Below are 21,543 nucleotides of genomic sequence, written 5' to 3' on the forward strand. Positions count from 1 at the left end.
CGGCCACACTTGCCAAAAACTCAATCTGAATTTTATGGAAAAGCGAGCAAAGTGACCAAAACTGCAAATGGATGAGATGGTTGGTACTTCTTCTGTGGATCTGGCTGCATCTCAGTGTGAGGGCAGCTTCACCAATGTGCTTTGGGCAGAAACTATACAAGGCATCACAACAGTTATAGAAAGAAGATGGAAAATGTTTGTTTGGAGATCACAACAATCAGAGAAAATTAGAATAAATATCCACAGCACTCGGAGCCATAACAGCAAATGTAACCCAGACTTTCCCAGCTACTGATGCGAGCTTACTGGCTTAACCAAAGTGAAAGGGCGAGTCATCAGACTATTGAGAGTCTGATGACTCTGTAGTTTGCCATCTCCACTGATGTGGCTTGGGAGAAGAAAACGGGATCGAGGGGAGGTTCGAACTCGAGAGACGAGAGATCCATCTGTCACTGTATCCTCCATCCCTGAAAGGTGCATTGGGGAAAAGAAAAGTGCATGAAGAGCGAGACATCAAATTGACATAGAGCTGCGGAAAGAGTTGAAGGATTAATTTGCTATAATATTGAAATGGACAACACTGACAATAATCTGATATCACATTGAGACTTAGTTGTGTTTTTTGCTCTGAACACTTTGAGGACTGAAGTTGGTTTAACGAGTCTTATTAAAGGTTAATTGGAAAACATGGTGGATAAGTGGGATAAAGAGTGACAGAGAAAGAGGATGACAACAGTGAGTGGGAGGAAGAGGAGTGGAGATAAGTGGGGGAGGATGATAAAAAAAATTATGAATGGATGAACTGGTTGCAAGTTATTGTGCAGCAGATTGGAAATGTTGCTTGAAAGGCGGAGTGATCGGAGAACATTTCAGAATTTTCTATCATAACCAAACTGATTAAAAATATATGTAGGCTTATTCAGGCAGGTCAACACCACTTTGTATCACCCGAGATTCAACTAAAAGATTAAAAAACTTAAAAAATAAAATAAAAAAAACAGCTGTCAGTGCATCGGTTTAGCAATCGGGCAAATGACACACAGGATACCACCAATAGCATATAGAGGAACGGCTACAGAAATATGAAAGTAAAAATGAATGGAGATCCCTGAACATAACCGATCATCCCTGGAGAGTTATGGAGTGTGACCTTTCCTGATCAGACAGAGTGAACTGCTAGGTCTTAAAAATTAATTGTGAGTAGAATATTTAGATCCCTTATTTTTTATTAACAAGCCCTTTTCTCTAAACTTTCCACACACACTTTAATTTTCCGCTAGAATACGCCCTACATCACTGCTTTCCAGGGCCATTGCTGTCAGCTGGACACTGTCCTGTTGAGCCTCTGAAGAGAAATATGTGAATCGTGTTCCCTGGATGCTCAGGAGTTTGCATCTCATTCACTTTATGCCAATCATGAATGCAAATAGCCGCAATCCAGACAAACGCAGTCATGAATTTAAATGAACAGAGAGGATGTAAATGACGCTGCATTCACCTGTGTTTAATTTGTGAAGCTGAGATGCAATGTGTCCTCATTGGTCTCATCTGACCAAATGGACTGAGGATTCACTGCTGATCAGAGACTATAGACATGTTAATGTAGCGTTTATAAGCACTTATATAAGCACTTAGCTCATCTAAGTGCATCACTTGTTTTGTTGCATGTTGTTCTCTGGAAGAAATGTCAGAAATTATAAGAGGTCAGATTGCATTAAAGATCTTAATGTTTGCGCAATCTGAGTTTAAACGAGATTGTATTGATTTCTGGTGTTTCTCTTCCTTGCATGAAACATGCTGTAATTTCCTCTTTATAAGGATCGTTAAAGACCTTCAGCGACTCTTGGAGCACATCTTTCAAATATTTTTACTGCAGGATTTTCTTTTTGGAATGCAATTTTAGTTAATTAACTTTCTGTCTGAATGGCAGAACTTTTTTTTTTTTCGGAGCTGAAAGTAAAAGCTTTTTTAAAAAAAAACACAGGTTTTGACCGATTCAAACTGCAAAGGTTAACAGATGTCAAGGTTGAATGATTTCACAAGTTTTTAAAAAGCAGAAACATTCAGTGACGGATAATGGTGAAAAAAAGAAAAGAAAAAGACTCTCACAATTTCCCAGCACAAAGACAGACATTTGTCCTGAATGGAAGCAATGGAATCCTGTGATTAGTTCCTTTCATTCACACTGACTGAAACTGGATTTGTCATCACGAGTGTGGGCTCTAATCTTCTTCTTGTTAAGCTAATCGCAGGAGAGACCAAGACGTCTCCGGCGCCTGCACTGCTGCTCCTTCGCTCCTAATAACAGACAAAGCCACATTAATCACAGCAGCCAGCTGATCCACTACAGGATGTGACTCCGGGCTGCAGGTGTGGGGCGTCCTCTTCACGGGCTGCGGCTGCATTCACGACGTGTTCGACAAAACTGTGCAATCTTGCAACCTTTTTCGCATCACTTAGCAATTCTTTCTTTTTTCTTTGGCGGCTCTTGAATTGCGCGGCTGGTTTCTTAATTAACATGTCATTAAGAATTAGATTGAATGCATCTTCTTAAGGAGGTTACAATTAAGAAACCCAGGATTATTTCATAGAATAAATCATTTGGAAAATGTATTTGGTATCGAGAGGCCTGGATGGAGTTTTCCTACACCAGAACGACAAACCTTCATGTGTTTAATTGGATTTAATGGATTTGGAACATAAAAAACGAAGTGAAAAGGAAAAGAATTTTAATTTTTTTTTTCTACGAGTGAAAATCTAAAATGTGAGGCATGCATTTTTAATCCTGCCCACTTACTCCGATACCCCTGCATGAAATCCAGTGCAGGTTCCCTCAGAATTCACCTAATAATTAGAAACCAAAGCAGAGATGAAAAGCAAGTATCTCTATCTGTATTCAGTTACACCGGGATTTTTTTCAGGTAAGTCAGATTGACTGGAGAATATTGCTAAGCATCAAATATTGAGTGTTGCTACAAAGTCGTATTTGGATTTGACTGGGCCATTCTATCACATTGATATGCTCTGATCTCAAGTCTTTACTAGCTATCGACAGTTTTTTAATGTATTGTTCCTTTTAATGCCTTTGCTGTAGATAAGCTTCTTTCTGGTATTTATTTAGGGGTACCATAGCACAGGGGGCTCAATGCAAATTTTACTCCAAGACAATTTGTCACGGTTTTGGAGTTCATAAATCTATCATTTTTTGTTCCACTTCACAACTTTGCTCTACTTTTTGTCAGTCTATCACAACTATTTTTAATCATCTGCCTGTTTGAGGTTGTAAAGCAACAACATGTGGGAAAAACTGGAACATTATGAATACGTTTGCACAGCTTAGATACATTCTGTGTTATATTTAAGCCACACAGGGAGGGAAAAAAAAAAAGGTTGACAGAAACCAACAGCCAAACCCTGCTGCCCCTGAACCACTTGTTGAGCCTCTCCTCGTTTTTCTATCACTGCTGTGATGAAATAACCGATATTGCGGGTGTGAATGAGTGTTTATGTTTGTACGAGCAAACATTTAACCCACGCATCTTTTCTTTCTCCCCCCTCCCCCATCAACAACGTAGGCTGGACTACTCTTGACAGTTAATTGTTTTCCGGCTTTTACTTTGCAGGTGGGAATACAACGCATGATCCGTGGGCTCATTTGTTATCCAAGGGCCTCTTTACAGAACGCCGTTTTTTAAACTGTTTAATACAGTCACGCTTCCTGTCGGACAAACAAACAGCCGCCTGTCAGTACATTGAAGCAACAAATGCCACTGCTTTTACTCGTGCATTAGTCCGTATCTAATGTACTAAGCGACAGAAATATTCTAATGTTGTCGTTGCGTCGCGTAAATTGTCTTTTTTTTTTTTTTTTTTCTGAGGGAAAAAACGCGCCGGAAAACAAATGGGGATCATTTGCAAATAAATCTCTCTTTTGCTGTTAAACCGCGGGTCCTCCACCGCCTGCAGACTGCTCCTGTAATTACCGGTGATTTGCCTGATGGATCGGGTCGTTCATCCCGTGGGTTGAAGGTTCCTCTGGAGGCCACGGCAGCTGTGAAAGAAGGACGTGGAGTGACTCATCCCTCTGATGGACCTCTGAGTCTCTCCCGTATTGATTGGGTGATAATTAGAGGTCCATGACGGGCAGGTTGGAATAAAAACCATTTGTTTTTATCCAGCTGCTGAGCGACAGTCTGAGTTATGATGTATGATTTGGTAAAAAAAAAAAAAAAAAAAAAGATTTGCCAGTGGGAGACTCAGTGGGAGAGAATGAAGAGAGGGGAGCAGCTGAAGTGATGGGTGGCCATAAATGGAGAGGCACTGCTTCCTTTATTTATTTTTTTCATATACACTTGTTTGTCAAATAGATCCGTTTCCTGTCATTTTTGACTGAATGATTTATAAAAGTGCTCAAATTAAGAGGAAGGAATAACGTAACACATGCAGACATCAGAACATCACCAGAAAGTTCATTTAATTCACTAAAACAGAAACTCACTGCTATTTTTAGTAATGGTACGGTACTTTTTCTTTCTGTACATTCTTAATTTTCGTTTTTATATTCCTCGCCTTCATCTGAATTTGTTTGCGCGCTCCCGTCAGCCGTCACTTTACTGCTGTTACACCAGACAGTCAAGGTTATTTCTATATTCTAGTCTTCTCTGCGCCATATCTCCATTAAAATCCATTTCATCTTACACGATATTGTCATTTTCAGACAAACTCAAATTAAAATATCAGGCACAGGCATCAAAATAACTCTGTGCATAACTTTGTCCGTTTGAATCACTGAACTAAGTTATTTTTCATCTGCTCAGATGAAGCTGTAACTGCCACATAATTTTGTCTGAGTGCCAGCCTCAGTCGATGTAATCAGAGATCATTGGGCTTCGGTCCAGAAACAGACTAAACATCTTGTCAAATCTACCCACCATTTTCTATTTTTAAAAATTATCCCTGTGGTTTATTTTAAACTTTAGTTTTAAAGTTTTAACCGGTTTTCACACTTTCTCATTTACGCAATGATCCACCTCGAGGTCCTAATAAAGCTGTCGCCCACCAACAGGAGGAATAACAAGGTGTATTCTGCTAGTAGTGAATCACAGCAGCAGTCAAAGGGTTGAGGTGCAACTCTTGTTTTGTCAGCAAAATAAAAATATATGGGTCAGGCTTCACTTCTTTACAAATCTCTCATTTCCAGGCAGCCTGTTTCGACTGCTAGCAGATGGCACGCATATTCAACATCCAGTCTCGGCTCTCCTGCAACGAAGATTGATGCTTCACAGCTTTTTGTTTTTCAGCTTTTCAGTCAACATTTCGAGCGAGGCTCGATAATCTGATCCTTCATTTTGCAAGCATCTGCTGCAGAGAGCACCAAGCCCACATCAGTGTATCAAATAATCGTAATGTCTCTTCTGGCGCATATTAAGTTCTGGGTGAGATAGCACTTACTCAGCGGTTCTCATCAGTGTTACATGAATTGCTTAATTTCAATATGCCACTATGTCCACTGTGGTTTGTAACCCTGCATCTGGTACGTCTTGGAAATTGCATGCTAACAATGATGAACGTGTCCATTAAAATCGCTCTGTTATTATTTTATCTTTATGTGAGAAAGTAGTTATGCTGGAGGGGTGGGGGGAGCTATACTTTATTTCTTAATTCCCAATTAGTCTGTAATGTTCAAATTTAAGATGGGAAGAAAATCAAAAACATCTAATTAAAGCTGTTTCTGAATCTCACATTTTAGTCAGAAACACTAATAGTTTTATATCTAATTGCTTTACCTCACTAAAGACCAAAACTGAACTTATCAGCCAACATGTAGAACAGATATCAATGTTCTCTCTTAACACAACCCCCTCACTGTGAAGCATGGCGGTGGCAGCATTATAGGAAAGCATGTGGGGGAGGTTTTCTTCAATAGGGACAGAGGAGCCAGTCAGAGTTAAAAGGATACAAGACATCCTGAAATAGTTAATCGTGTTTCTCTGTTTGAGCCCAAAAATCTCACTAGCAACACAGTCTTACGCAGTCATGTTTTATTTATTCACTTACATTTGCACAGACTTCAAATATTAGCTTCAGCTGTAACCAGGTGCCACAAGTCGGCTGTACACTAACCCAAATGATGACCGACAACATATTCTACCAATTACACAAGAAGCTCTCACATCTCACACTTCTGTTAACGGCATAGTAAGACGTAAATGTCACGGAAAAGGAAGTGCAGAATGTAACTGCTGGCAGTCAAAATAAAACACCAGAAAGAAACTACAGCAGTTTTCTCAGCAACGATAAAAGCAGTACATATAATATTTGTACAATCTAGCATGTGTGTGAACATCTGCAGAATTCTTAAAAAACAAAAAATAGTTTTCCTCTTTAGAAGAATTTGTTATTTTAAAAACAAAACAAATCAAGAGGAAAAAAAAAATAACATCTTCACTGTTCTTACCGATGAAGACCCAATGAATGACTGTGCTGGATATTTATATATTTAGAACAACAACTATATATATATATATATATATATATATATATATATATATATATATATATATATATATATATATATATATATATATATATATATATATATATTGCGTTTGTTAGAACAATGCTTTTTGGCAATAGATTTTATGTTGTTAAAAAAAACAACAGCACACATTTCTTTCACCTTAAATGGTTCCACAAACTCAAAGATTCTTGGTCGTACGGAGAGGTGTTGATCAGAAACCACCTTCAGATTTCCTCCACACTTGACCTCTGACCCCCTGAGCACCTGTGGGGTCAGCTGTTCCTACCAAAATTACCAACCTCTGCTGCGCAACCAACAAATACATTTTCCTCACAAATGTGGCAACATTTATGTGAAAATAAATAGCATAAGTCCGACAGGACAAGATTTATTTCCAAGAAGTGTAGCAACAGAGAAATAGTCAACCAACCAAGAAAAGTGTTGCTTTTTGTGTAAATGCTCTTCTGGGCAAAAAAAATATGTCAAAGTGTGACAGAATATATATATATTTTTAACTGCAGAATCAATATTTACAGTGTTATTTACACAACACTTTGTTCACCCAACTCTAGCTCATTTGTGCAGAAACATAATCAAACAAAACCACAAAATAAATAATAATACTATATATAGGTCATTAGAAATCCCTATATTTACAGTACATTTCATACAATGTGCAATGTTAAATATGGCAACCACTCAAGTATGTCTTCTCTTGTCATTATTGGCACTAAACTACCCTCAGCCCCAGTACGCCTTAAAAAAATGTAAGTCGCTCACCTTTGTACGACATTATATTCAGCTGAGCAGAGGTGAATATAATTCATTCATGAAGGCAGAGCTTCTTTGTGATAGAGTAAAATACATCCAGTAATGCAAAATATATATATATATATATATATATATATACATGGAACGTACATGGAACGACATAACCAAGTGGCGGGCATAGTGTACAGGAACATCTGTGCAGAATATGGACTGGAAGCCCCGAGGTCAAAATGGGGGACACCCCCAAAGGTGGTGGAGAATGACCGAGCTAAGATCCTGTGGGACTTCCAGATCCAGACAGACAAGATGGTAATGGCGAACCAACCGGACATTGTGGTGGTGGATAAAGAACAGAGGAAAGCCGTTGTGGTGGATGTAGCAATACCAAGTGACCACAACATCAGGAAAAAGGAGCATGAGAAACTGGAGAAATACCAGGGCCTCAGAGAGGAACTGGAGAAGGCCTGGAAGGTGAAGACCACAGTGGTGCCTGTGGTCATCGGGGCCCTCGGGGCAGTCACCCCCAAACTGGAGCAGTGGCTCAAACAGATCCCAGGAACAACATCAGACATCTCAGTCCAGAAATGTGCAGTTCTAGGCACAGCCAAGATACTGGAGGAACCCTCAAGCTCCCAGGCCTCTGGTAGAGGACCCGAGCTCAGAGGATGAAAGAGACCACCCACGGAGGGTGAGAGGGGAATTTTATATATATATATATATATATATATATATATATATATATATATATATATCTCATATCGACATTCACTTGTGGAATCGCATGAAATCAAAGATGTGTCATGACAATAACTGGAGCTCTGAACTTTTCCAGTGTTTATGTGACCTGAACCAGTTTGGGTTTGCGTTAGGGATGCACAATAAATCAGCACCTACACCGGTATCAGCCAAAGTTAGTCATTTTTTTTATCTTATAAGAAAAACTGGGCTGACATAAATGACTGATTATTTCCATCTTGTTGCTCTTTGTGTTTCATGGCAGAGTGACAGTGACAGCACAGGATTGTGGGAGATGTATAGCTAAAACAGAAAAGCAGTGCAGGTGGCGAGTTTTTGTTGTTGTTGTTTTTTACAGTATCTAAAGAGCAGGGAAATATATACAATATTGGAAAATACAGCAGTATTAGTATTGTATATCGTCGACCCAAATGTTAATATTGCTGCATCCCTGGACTGTATAAAAGTGTTACGCAAAACCAAACCATTGAAATATAAAAGAAATAAAGAAAGAAATGAATAAATAAATATCCAATGTTTTACATTTTAGTAGGACAATTGTATTTAGAAAACCTGAAAGCAATACAGATGTTCTAATTTCTTTTCTGTTTTTGTTTTTTAATTCAAACCTTTTTCATTTAATTCATTTGTTTTGAATGGAGAACCTAATAAATACAAAGTGCATTTATAACAGATCATAGATTCAATCTACTGCTTTTACTACTTTACAGCTTTTGACAAAAAATGTTCTTTGCCAACTACTAAATTCAAGATGTTTTTGAGTTAATAAAAAGAGAGATGCTGTCAAATTGACGACTTTGAAGTCCTTTTTTTTTTTTTTTACAGGCTGCTACAATTTTTAGGATTATAATGTATTTTTTAGACATCCTTTATTGGGTCATGAATGATGTTTAACTTCAAAACTGTGCGTTTCTTTGAGCCATGGTCACAAGTATCTTCAACAAAATCCTCTCTGCTGTTCTAACAGGAAGCTGTTATCCAGACTGTTATCAAAGGCAGGTGGGAGAATCTGTGTAATCTGTGGGAGAGTGACGATTACACCGATTCGTCTAACCATGCGCCATCACTGGCCTCAAACTGACCATAAAAATACTCTTTAAAACAACTCACACCTGAATCTTCTCTGTAAAATGTGGAGCTCCCAACTGTTAAAGCTGAAAATGATTCTTTAAGTCAAATAAAGCAGGGCCAGTTACTTGATTTTTTAATCTAGTCAGACAATCTTGTGTGAAGTACATAAGTCTTTTTTTATGCAAAGCTCAGGGGAACACGTCTAGATTTCTTATCTACAGGCACTCGTATATTTCAAATAAAATGCTTTAATAATATTTTAGGTAAGTGGTCACAACATGGACCCCATCCACGGTTCATTCAAAGGTCAAAACCTCAGACTCCAGTGGTGGAGAACTGTGTGTCATCAGTCTGAAGTCCATCCTGACCCGTTTCTCCCTCTGACTGATCCGCGCTCTGTCAGCCCGGCGCTCTTTGCACCCCCGCAGGCACGCAAACAGACACGGGCTCCCTGGCGCTGATGCGCGCTCTGGAGAAGCTGCTCTGCTCCGAGCGGGAGCGGTACGGCAGGCAGAAGTCATTGAAGCACCGCTTGAAGTTTTCATCCAGAAAGGCGTACAGCATGGGGTTCAGGCTGCTGTTGGCGTAGCCCAAGGCGATGCACAGATGCCAGCTGGCTACCACCAGGAGGTTCTTGTGGTTGATCTCCACCATGGTCTTGACGATGATGAAGATGTGGATGGGGGTCCAGCAGACGATGAAAGCCGCCACGACCACCAGAACCATGCGCGTGATGCGCCGCAAGTTCCTGTCCTTCTCCTTGGAGCCGGACAGCAGCCGGACGTTCTTCAGCCGCAGGATCATCAGGCCGTAGCAGATGGTAATGACGAGGACTGGCACCACAAAGGCGAAGATAAACACGCAGATTTTCATCACGGTGTCCCAGTACCACTCCGGCTTGGGAAATCTGAGCGTGCAGGCAGTGTTTCCTGAGGAGTTAAGCAATTAGTTTTAATAGGAGGTCAAGCGTAGAAGCTAATTTGAATTAACAAACCGAGCTGAAATCACCCTTCCTTGTGTGATTGCTGCCTGAAGTCAACACTTACATCTCAAGCGGTAAAGAAAGTTTCCAATAAATCAGCCTTTGTAAATATTAACCCACCTTTGTCCGTCACCTTTGTAGCCGCCATGATCATCACTGGCACTCCGACGGCCGAGGACAGGATCCAGATGCAGACGTTGATGAGCTTGGCTTTAGCAGGCGTCCGGAAGTCCAAGGCTTTGACAGGATGGCAAACAGCGATGTAGCGGTCCACGCTCATCATGGTGAGGGTGAAGATGCTGGTGAACATGTTGTAGTAGTCGATGGCGATGACCGCCTTGCACAGCAGCTCCCCGAAGGGCCACGTGCTCATCAGGTACTTGGCACTCTGGAAGGGGAGGGTGCTGGTGGCCAGAGCGTTGGCCAGAGCCAGGTTGAAGATGTAAATGTTGGTGGCGGTCTTCATCTTGGTGTAGCTGGTGGAGATGGAAGAGAAGCAGAGAATTATGTCAGACCCTTACTCACAGTGGCAGTGAATAGGCCTCAGCTGGGAAATATGAGGGGCCGTTTAGGACAAAATTTACGTTTTGTCTCTCACACACTACCAAAAAGTCTCGCATACTCCAAAAAAGTAGCCTCGCATACTCAAAAAAATTACGTTTTGTCTCTCACACACTACCAAAAAGTCTCGCATACTCCAAAAAAGTAGCCTCGCATACTCAAAAAAATTACGTTTTGTCTCTCACACACTACCAAAAAGTCTCGCATACTCCAAAAAAGTAGCCTCGCATACTCAAAAAAATTACGTTTCGTCTCTCACACACTACCAGAAACTCTCGCACACTCCAAAAATTACGTTTTGTCTCTCACACACTACCAGAAACTCTCGCACACTCCAAAAAAATAGCCACGCACACTAAAAAAATACTAAAATGTCACACACACACAAACGTTAACTGTCTCGCACACATACACTAACAGCTCGCACATTCACAAACGTTAACTGTCTCGCACACATACACTAACAGCTCGCACATTCACAAACGTTAACTGTCTCGCACACATACACTAACAGCTCGCACATTCACAAACGTTAACTGTCTCGCACACATACACTACTAACAGCTCGCACATTCACAAACGTTAACTGTCTCGCACACATACACTGCTACCAGCTCGCACACACACACACACACACACACACACAGACGTTTATCTCTCACATACACAAGACTAAAGTTGAACACACACACACAGTACTAAGACTCGTTTTTTGAATGTGTGAGAGCGAGACTTTTTTTGAATGTGTGAGAGCGAAACTCTTTTTGAATGTGTGAGAGCGAGACTTTTTTTGAATGTGTGAGAGTTGTCACGGAAGAGGCGGGGCATAATTTTTGGATCAAACTGCGCATGCGTAGATCCTAAACCTTAAGTTTCGATTGTTGACTCACTGTATGTTCTATTACTTAGTATATTTGTGCTATATATATTTTAAATATATATAGAACGTTTAATTTTCTTGTAGATTAAATGTGCTATAGAAATAAATTAATTTGATTGATTGATTAAAAATAGCAAAATTGCTGTAGTACAATCTGTCCACTGGGTGCCAGCATTACAGGAATTATTAAGAGGTCTTGTGAGAAATTCTGTTCCCCCGTGAAAATCTGTTCCCCCTGTGACGGGAGCGCGCATTGCAGCCAGAGACGTGGATCCGGTGAATCTGACCATTTTCACGGCGCTTCTGATCGATTTCTCGGTAAAAACTACTCATATGATCATATCAATGTGTAACTTTCAGTTTAATCGGCAGCTATCAAAATAAAAATACATACATAAATAAACGAGGTCCGGTGTGGAGGTCTTTTTTCGCTGTTTTGTGTTATTTTGAAAGCGAAGAAAATCGATCTTTTTTCAGCTTTTGTCTCGTAAGCCTGACAAATAAAAGTCAGTCAACAAACACAGGTTCCCAACACATAGTGTGCATTTATAATTTTTCATTTCTGATGAAGGAGGAAGGAGATTAATATACCTGCAAGATCTTTTACTTTGTTTTCAAAATATTTGCACTATGTTTGACATTTGTCCTTAACATAGTTTAATATAAGGTAGCTATTGAAAGATAGTTTCAATATATTTATATATATTTAAAAACACAAATATACTAAGTAATACAACATACAGTGAGTCAAAAATGGAAAATTATAGTTTAGGATCTACGCATGCGCAGTTTGATCCAAAAATTATGCCCCGCCTCTTCCGTGACAACTCTCACACATTCAAAAAAAGTCTCGCTCTCACACATTCAAAAAGAGTTTCGCTCTCACACATTCAAAAAACGAGTCTTAGTACTGTGTGTTCAACTTTAGTCTTGTGTATGTGAGAGATAAACGTCTGTGTGTGTGTGTGTGCGAGCTGGTAGCAGTGTATGTGTGCGAGACAGTTAACGTTTGTGAATGTGCGAGCTGTTAGTAGTGTATGTGTGCGAGACAGTTAACGTTTGTGAATGTGCGAGCTGTTAGTAGTGTATGTGTGCGAGACAGTTAACGTTTGTGAATGTGCGAGCTGTTAGTGTATGTGTGCGAGACAGTTAACGTTTGTGAATGTGCGAGCTGTTAGTGTATGTGTGCGAGAAAGTTAACGTTTGTGTGTGTGTGACATTTTAGTATTTTTTTTAGTGTGCGTGGCTATTTTTTTGGAGTGTGCGAGAGTTTCTGGTAGTGTGTGAGAGACGAAACGTAATTTTTTGGAGTATGCGAGGCTACTTTTTTTGAGTGTGCGAGAGTTTCTGGTAGTGTGTGAGAGACAAAACGTAATTTTTGGAGTGTGCGAGAGTTTCTGGTAGTGTGTGAGAGACGAAACGTAATTTTTTTGAGTATGCGAGGCTACTTTTTTTGAGTGTGCGAGAGTTTCTGGTAGTGTGTGAGAGACGAAACGTAATTTTTTTGAGTATGCGAGGCAACTTTTTTGGAGTATGCGAGAGTTTCTGGTAGTGTGTGAGAGACGAAACGTAATTTTTTTGAGTATGCGAGGCAACTTTTTTTGAGTATGCGAGACTTTTTGGTAGTGTGTGAGAGACAAAACGTAATTTTTTTGAGTATGCGAGGCAACTTTTTTGGAGTATGCGAGACTTTTTGGTAGTGTGTGAGAGACAAAACGTAAATTTTGTCCTAAACGGCCCCTCATAGGGAAACATGGAGGTTTCATAGGTGGCATCAGTTGACACAAAGTGTTCAAAGCCGGATCGCAGTTAATGCAGTGATTCATTTTGCTGACAAAACGATCCAGAAGCAAAGCTAAACAGTGTCTAATAAAATAAGATTTCTAGCTAAAGTACACTAAATGCCCAGAAGCTTCTGTGCATACTAAGAATGAGCTTGTAATTCTCAAATGAGTTGATTAAAACTGAATAATCCAACGTCTTGGTGTCAGATTTCCTTTCCTAAACTTGTGTGTTTCAGTGCTTCTGCCAAATGAACAAATGTTTACATATCCATTTCTATAAAACATGACAGTAGATGGTTACTAATTAGATTATGTGCCTGGATGTTATGTTACAGCCTAAGAAGATGAGAGAGGAAAACATCATTGCATCTGACTGAAAGCAATGTTAGTGTTATTCACACAGATTCCTGACTAGATTTCAACATTTAATCTTTGGAGGGAGCTAAAATGACAAGCTTCAAGTCCAATGTCAAAACCAAAATATTCAGTGTCCTCAATATCAGCCAATGTTTCTGTTCTCTAGTTCAAAGCCACTTTAAAAAATGAAATCGCAGCAGCTTTGTTGAATGCTTTGTGGATATACTTACTTCGATTGAAGTTTCGCCTTGGTTCAGTTCTTCTTAGTGATTCTGGGTTGTTATGTTTATTTCTTCATTATGTCCAGTTATTTGTTAATTTGATTCAGTTTTGCAGTTCCCCTGTTTGTGTATTCTTCCTTGCTCCTTGCTATCACTCTCTCTCTCCTCTGTCTGCCTTCAGTTCTCTACCCTCACACCTCCAACCCATTTCTAATCAGCCATCTGTTCCTTGTTCAGTAATCAATCTCCCCAGTATATATGCAACTTATTCTGAGTCACTCTGGTTCTCTCTGTTGGCTTTTGTTCTTGGGTTTTTTTTTTTTTTTTTGCTCTACTCTGGCTCCCTGTGATTATTAATATTTCACACACACACACACACACAAATATATATATATATATATATATATATATATATATATATATATATATATATATATATATATATATATATATATATATATACTACTTTTACTGGGATTTGGAGTTGAAATGGTGACATAAATTGCCAAAAAACAAGTTTGGGTGACTCATAAGTGTAACCCAGTGTTAAAAACACAAGTAAAAAATGAATAGATGTTGATTTAATATCTTATTCTACAACGAGATTAAAAAGTAATAAAGTTAAAAAAGAATACGTTTGTAAATATGTTCATAAATATAGAAAAAATCCACAGAAAAGCCGCATGTTCAAAGTGTAGGAAAGAAGTAGCAGCTTATAGTCCGGAAATACGGCAGGTGAAATTGGATAATTTCCACGGCACACCTGACGATCACTCACGGTACACTAGTGTGCCGCGGCACAGTGGTTGAAAAACACTGGATTAACCCAACCACTGTTACACATTTTATTGGTGTGGTCATTTAAAATGACGCTTACTGAAAATTTCAAAATAAAAGCCTTGACAATTTTTACAACATGTAATTGCTCTTTTGGGCATTTGATAACTGGTTTAAACAAACCACTGTTACGCATGGGACTAGTGTTGCCATTTCTAATGAAGCTTACTGAAAATTTCAAAATAAAAGCCTGCATATTCCTGTCACGTCAGTGCACCGCCATAGGAGGTGCAATAATATTAACCTTTATTATCTTTTATTAACATTAGTACAAATATTAGCATTTCACTGTCCCCCACTAGTGCACTGCCTTGCGCATTAGCCTTTTTCCTAAAGTTAGCTATTAGCTAGTTTGCTTATTAATTAGACATGTTTAGTATACTGAGTGGAGCAAGACAAATTAAAACAACATGCTAGTGATGTAACATGCTACTGCCAGCATTTAGGCTAACATTAGCATTTTGGCTAATTTTAGTTTATACACTCATTTTAACATAGAGAATGGCATAAGTCCTTGCTACTCAACATGTTTGAGACCCTCCACATGCTGTTGAGTACATTGCAGCTTTCTGTAGCATTGATGCAAATTTTTTAGCATCAAAACGCTGGGTTTCAACCAACGGGCATACTTTGGCAGGCCCCGGTTAAATTTCTTCAGGGAATTTTCTAGTTTTTATTTAAACTGCCTTGCTGCATTTGGGTCCTTGAATTACTGTTCTTTTTGGGCAGCTATTAGACTTTTTTGAGTAGATGTCTGCTGCAGTGCAGTAGTGAAAAGGTAAAAAAAAAACATCAAATATTTACATAAATTGTTTGTCACAGCCTGACAATGAAACTGGGAAAACTTAATCACACAGAATGAAAATGAATTTTACACCAGTCTTCACAAAATCTATTAAATTGGTAAATGCAAGTAGTTATTTTTGCACCATTTGTAATCATACGTCATCTTTTTTCTATAAGTAACTGTGTGAAAAATTATATCAATCAATCAAACAACAACCAAACCATCTTTTACACCCCCCCCCCTCCCTATTTATTAAACGGTGACATGTGTGTCTTACCGGATCACTCCGTACATAACAAGCACGTTTCCCAGCAGTCCCACCACGCAGACGAGAGAGTAGAGAGCCGTGATGCAGACTGCGATGATGAGACCCGAGGTGTCTCTGGCTGCGACCCCGCTGGTTTCGTTGCTTTTAGACGGTTCAGTCAGCAGATCCTCTAAGAATGTGGCATTTAAATAAGGAGTTGCAGACCCAGAGTAGACCTCCTGAAAGTCCTCTGAAGGAACTGTAGGGAACTCCATCACAATTTGGGTGAGAGTTAAACGCGCTAATAAGTCGAAGCTTTTTTTTTCCTTCTTTTTCTTCTTCTTCTCCCCTCCAAGGCAGGTGTTCAGGAGCGCTCCAGAAAACAGATCAGAGATATGGCGCTCAGAGGATGTTGGACTTGTGTCTCTCCTGCTCGCTCGCTCCGTGCGTCTGTGCGCGCTCCCACTGGCAGAGCGCGTCGGTGAGCGAGGAGAGGAGAGGAGAGGAGAGGAGAGGAGAGGAGAGGAGAGGAGAGGAGAGGAGAGGAGAGGAGAGGAGAGGCAAACCTTTTATCAAGGTTTGCTTTTCAGATTTTTGAAAAAAGAACAACATACTAAAATCTTCATTTATTTTCTTTTGTACTTTTATTTTGTTCATATCATCTTCTCACAGCAAATGTAATCTCAATGCACTTTGCAAAACAAACGGATCCGATTCACGCCCAAAAGCATACACTGTAAAAAAAGTCAGTAAATTTACGGTAAAAAAAGGTAAAAAACCAACAGTTTTTGACCGTCATATCCAAAAACATTTCATTACCGTAGAAATTACATGGAACCACCGTAAGTCGAAACTGCAAAGAAAGTCAGTAAATTTACGGTAAGAAATGGTAAAAGACCAACAGTTTTTGACCGTCGTATCCAAAAACATTGCATTACCGTAGAAATTACATAGAACTACCGTAAGTCGAAACTGCAAAGAAAGTCAGTAAATTTACGGTAAAAAATGGTAAAATACCAGCAGTTACTGACCGTAATATTCACAGCATTATACTGCCGTAGAAAATACATGGCATTATCATAACTGAATAAATATATATCCTAAGTAATTTTGACAGTCACGAATGTAGAAAATACAGAAATATAGTGTAAAAATATAAGTAATTGTAAAGTTCATAAAAAAATTGTAATATTGCCAGCAGTTAATTACCCTAAACTTAACAGTAGTAATCAGCCAAAATTACAAATTTAGCTGATATTTAGATCTACAATGTAAAAGCGTAAACTAGACTGCAAAAGAATTTTTTACAAAGAACAGAATGCTGGTGTGATATTTTGGTTTCTTTTTTAATAATGCCTTTAATACAGTGTTTTTCAACCTCTTTTGAGCCAAGGTACACTTTTTTAATTGAAAAAATCTCGAGGCACACCACCAACCAAAATTGTAAACAAAGATACTCTGTAGTCGCCTATATTACATATATAGTCATTCTTATCAAAGTGTCTTGAATAGGAATCAAATAAACACAAAAATGTATTTTTATTACATTTTACATTTCTTATTTCAAATTGCACGTAACATGTCCACTTCAAAAATACACCTGAACAGCCACAACACTGTGGTGTTAAATTTAAAGAAGTTGTAGAAAACTTCAGTGTTTTACAAACTAACCCACAAGCATTATTTTAGCCAGATTACAGAAAATAATTCTTATTCTGAAAGAAGCAATAATATTTGGGAAAGATTTCACTGTTACAATATGAAGATTTGCATGTACAAAATGTTAATATCTGTATATTTTACCCATCTAGTGTGAAACCTGTGAATGTTTGGATGAAAACAGCTGATTTCCTGGCAGAAATTGAAGAAAGACAAAGCTCTTCCTCAACAGCTCTCAGTCTCTCTCTGGTTTCAGTTTTTATAGTATCCAGGCTTGAGAAGCTCACTTCACACAGACATGTTGTGGGAAATGGACCCATGTTCTTTCCAACTACTGTTGAGCTTCACCGTCTTTTCGTCACTGTCGTCACAGCTAGATACGATGCTCTCACCGCTACCTGTAACATTCATGCATCACTAATTCTCTTGTTTTAATGTAAAATGCTTTGTACCTACTGCCATCTAGTGGTAAGAAAATTACATCATTACGCCGCTAGTCACTACTACAGCAGACACTCGAAGATGGCATTATTTGCAGATAATTAATTCTTTTTCAAAAAATCTTTTTAAACCAATTACCGTATTTTGCAGACTATAGAGCTCACCATACTAACACCTTCAATTTTTTTTTTGAAAAAAAAAAAAAACAAAACAAAAAAAAACTGGAAGCTGCTCTCGGTTTTCCGTAAGGTCCCAGCAGAGAACTGCGTCCTATGAAATCTGCTGGATATATTAAGGACGCAGCACTACGTCTCCAAAGTCGAACCATGGTTTCGTTCACACAAAGCTTAAGTGCAGCGGCTTTATTTCCCTCTGTAGTGCCAGATCGACAGTCCTCAACTTAAAAGCTGCATCATATGAGTTTGAAAACATTTCTCCGTCGTGCCTGCTGCTAGCATGTGGTTGTTCTAAATGAAAATCAACGAGTTCTTCTTTGATTTACAATTTTGACTTCTAATGATTCACTTCCTGCTAGAGAGCCCCCTGGTGGTTGAAGAAAAATACACAGAAAAGCCTCACCGGGCTACAATCCGCATAGTTCAAAGCTTAGGAAAAAAGTAGCGTCGTATAGACCGGAAAATACGGTACCGTAGGTGAAATTGAATAATTTCCACGGCTTTAATACACCAAACTGAAATCTCAACAGTAGACCAGGCATCGATCTGGCAACCCACCGATTGCAAAGCAAACTCCTACAGCCAACGCCACTATCATTTATGAGAGCATTTGATCATTAACATTAAGAGAACTGTATGTTAGCCCCTCTTGCTTCATTGAAGCTGAAGTTGGTTTCCAATTGCTGCTTCCAATTTGGGAAATGGCTAAAGGGCAATTCCACCTAATTTTTCACTACAATCAGCATCTTTAATTTACTCTAGCTAAAAACTACAACACCTAGACTCTTCAAATCTGGACTAGATTATTCTCAACTCATATCAGAATATTTAAAACCAAGTGTGGGATTTGTAAAACCTTTATCTGATTTGTGAAACTTCAATAAAGAACAATTCTAGTGTTATCCAAAATCATACAAGTTGTAAAGTCACCCATCATTGAAGTTTCACAAATCCCACACTTGGTTTTAAATATTGTGCTATTAGTAGAGAATAGTCTAGAGCAGGGGTCCCCAAACTTTTTCCTGCGAGGGCCACATAGCTGTTCCTTTCTCTGCTCGGGGGCCGGTCTTAGTTTTTGGAGAAAGATACCTTAGAAAATTATTGTCGGCGGGGGGGTGCTGTTCTGTCTTTGAAACTGTCGACGGGGGGGGGATTGCTGACTACGACACATTCGTAGATTTTTACCCAGAATGGAAATGGAAAAAACCGTGAGTGAAACGGTGACTGGTACTGACTAGTATATATTTGAGGGAAAGTTAGTTTCACATCTGCTCAAGAGCCCCTGGTGGTTGAAGAAAAATCCACAAACCGGAAAATACAATATATGAAAAAAATACACTGAATGCTCTCTGGTATGAGGAGGCGGGCCAGATCCGGCATTGCCAGACCAAATGACGCAGGCCGTAGTTTGGGGACCCCTGGTCTAGAGAGTTTTTCATTTTGTTATTGTGATAAATAGCAGGGTTTACAGTAAATGGAGACTGTTAGTAAACAGTCATGTAAACAAATAATTATCTAGTTTGCATTGCTGCTTGAACCTTCAGCATCAGCAGCAAGATTCAACACAGTAAAGTCACTGTGCTAACTAAGGTTGCTAACTAGGGTGCTGAGAGCCCAGTAGGCCTGGTCCTTGTCAAAATGCTGCTACTGTCTTTGAAATCAAATTTCTGCTATTTTTGCACGTTCAGGAGGAGAAGGGCAACACATCACAGGTGAGTCCCTTTCACGGTTTTAACTGAAGTTAGCTAACTTTAACCAACTGACAAAGAAATGTGTAGTTTCTGAGCCATGCTGTTTATGTACATGCACTGCAGCTATATATTTTTACTATACGGAACATTTAATCTTCACAGATGCAACACTTCCATTAATGTTTCTGTAGGAACGGCTGCATAGATTATATTTCTGGTCTACTTTAGACTACATGTGCTTAAAGTTATTGTTAATGGCAGAAGCAACTTTTTCCAAGTTTGGTTCAATAATTAATTTGAATTACTTTGAGTGTGAAATGTTCATGCATGCAAGTTAAATCTCTGAAGAACATGTTAGCTTTTGTTTCAATACTTTGGTAATACTTAGAAGTATAAAGCTTGGCATCAGAGATAATATTTAATATTTTCCTTTGACCTCTTGACTCTCACCCCCAAAATACTTGCACTAAAGTCACTGGGTCCATGACAGTTGATGGATTTTAAGATAAGAGAATTTAAATATTAATATTTTACAGCTTTTCTCAGTTTGGGTGCATCTCTCAGAACAGAATTGAAATTCCTAAAACTACCTGTTCAATCTTCAAATTACTGTGTCACTTCTGCACATCAAAAAAATTAGTTTTGCAAGTTTTGCTTTTGTACATCATGTAGCTGGTTATGTACACTTCTATGCTTTCCCCCCCGTTGTAATTTGCTTTTATCGTCTTGATCAAAATATGTTAACCCTCCTGTTGTCCTCGGGTCAAAATGACCCACCACTGTGTTAAACCCCCCCCCCATAAATCCACTAAATGTAATTTTTTTAACTTGAGATTTTAAGACTTTTCCTAGATTGGCCCAGACAATAGAAAAAGTTCAGTGTTGCTTTTATTCTCATTTCCATGTAAGCTGTACAAAAAAGGTACAAAGATGGTCTTCAGGTCAAAATGACGCGTGAGGCAAATGGAGTTGAAATCAAGGTCACAGAGTTATTTACAAACCACAAAATGTTACAAAGTTTTAGTTGTGTCTCAGATCAATCAGTAGCAGAAGTAAGCAGAGAGTGGAAGGCCAATTTTCCAAGCCACAATGCCACTCAAACTCTTTCACACCTACTCAAGACTGATACGATTTGATGACCGTGAATCAAGACCAGCAAGACGTATGACAGACAAACTTGCAGCCATAAGAGAGGTATGGGACAAGTGGGTGGAGCGGTTGCCCTACCTCTACAATCCAGGGCCTGATGTAACAGTAGATGAGCAACTGGTTCCATTTAGAGGTAATCTATTTTCATATTTGTAATAAAAGTGATTTTCACTATTGATTTCTTTGACTGTTTTCTGTGACACTGATACTAATCACTGATGCTAATGTCTTTTGTCCAAAGGTTGTTGTCCTTTCCGGCAGTATATGCCCAGCAAGCCAGCAAAATATGGGATCAAGTCATGGGTGGCTTCCGAATCAAGCTATGCTTGGAAAATGCAAGTCTATACTGGGAAGTCAACCAGTGGATGCCCAGAGAAGAACCAGGGGTTGCGAGTTGTGCTTGATGTGACAGAGGGACAGAGGGGTCACAATGTGATATGTGACAATTTCTTCACCTCTTATGAACTCGGACAGCAGCTCCTGAAGAGGAAGATCACCATGGTTGGTACAGTTCGAAAGAACAAGCCTGAGCTCCCACCTGCACTGCTTGGGTCAAAGGAGAGAGAGGTCTTCTCCTCAAAGTTTGCCTTCACACCCACCACCACTCTAGTTTCCTACCTCCCAAAGAAAAACAAGAATGTAGTTCTTCTGAG

The 21,543-nt window shown here is 39.2% G+C and overlaps 1 protein-coding gene across 1 annotated transcript; it reads right to left on the reverse strand.

The window, feature by feature from the left end:
• Positions 1-9,234: 9,234 nt before the first annotated feature.
• oprd1b (opioid receptor, delta 1b) lies at positions 9,235-16,123 on the reverse strand. The gene is made up of 3 exons (XM_014990730.2): positions 15,805-16,123; positions 10,221-10,576; positions 9,235-10,047 (listed from the first exon to the last, which is right to left on the reverse strand). The coding sequence occupies exons 1-3, from the start codon at positions 16,047-16,049 to the stop codon at positions 9,518-9,520; spliced, it is 1,131 nt and encodes a 376-aa protein (XP_014846216.2). The 5' UTR covers positions 16,050-16,123; the 3' UTR covers positions 9,235-9,517.
• Positions 16,124-21,543: the final 5,420 nt, after the last annotated feature.

This window comes from Poecilia mexicana, unplaced genomic scaffold (assembly GCF_051168715.1).
Source record: "Poecilia mexicana isolate PSO_F unplaced genomic scaffold, ASM5116871v1 scaffold_16, whole genome shotgun sequence".
NCBI classification, from domain to species: Eukaryota; Metazoa; Chordata; class Actinopteri; order Cyprinodontiformes; family Poeciliidae; genus Poecilia; species Poecilia mexicana.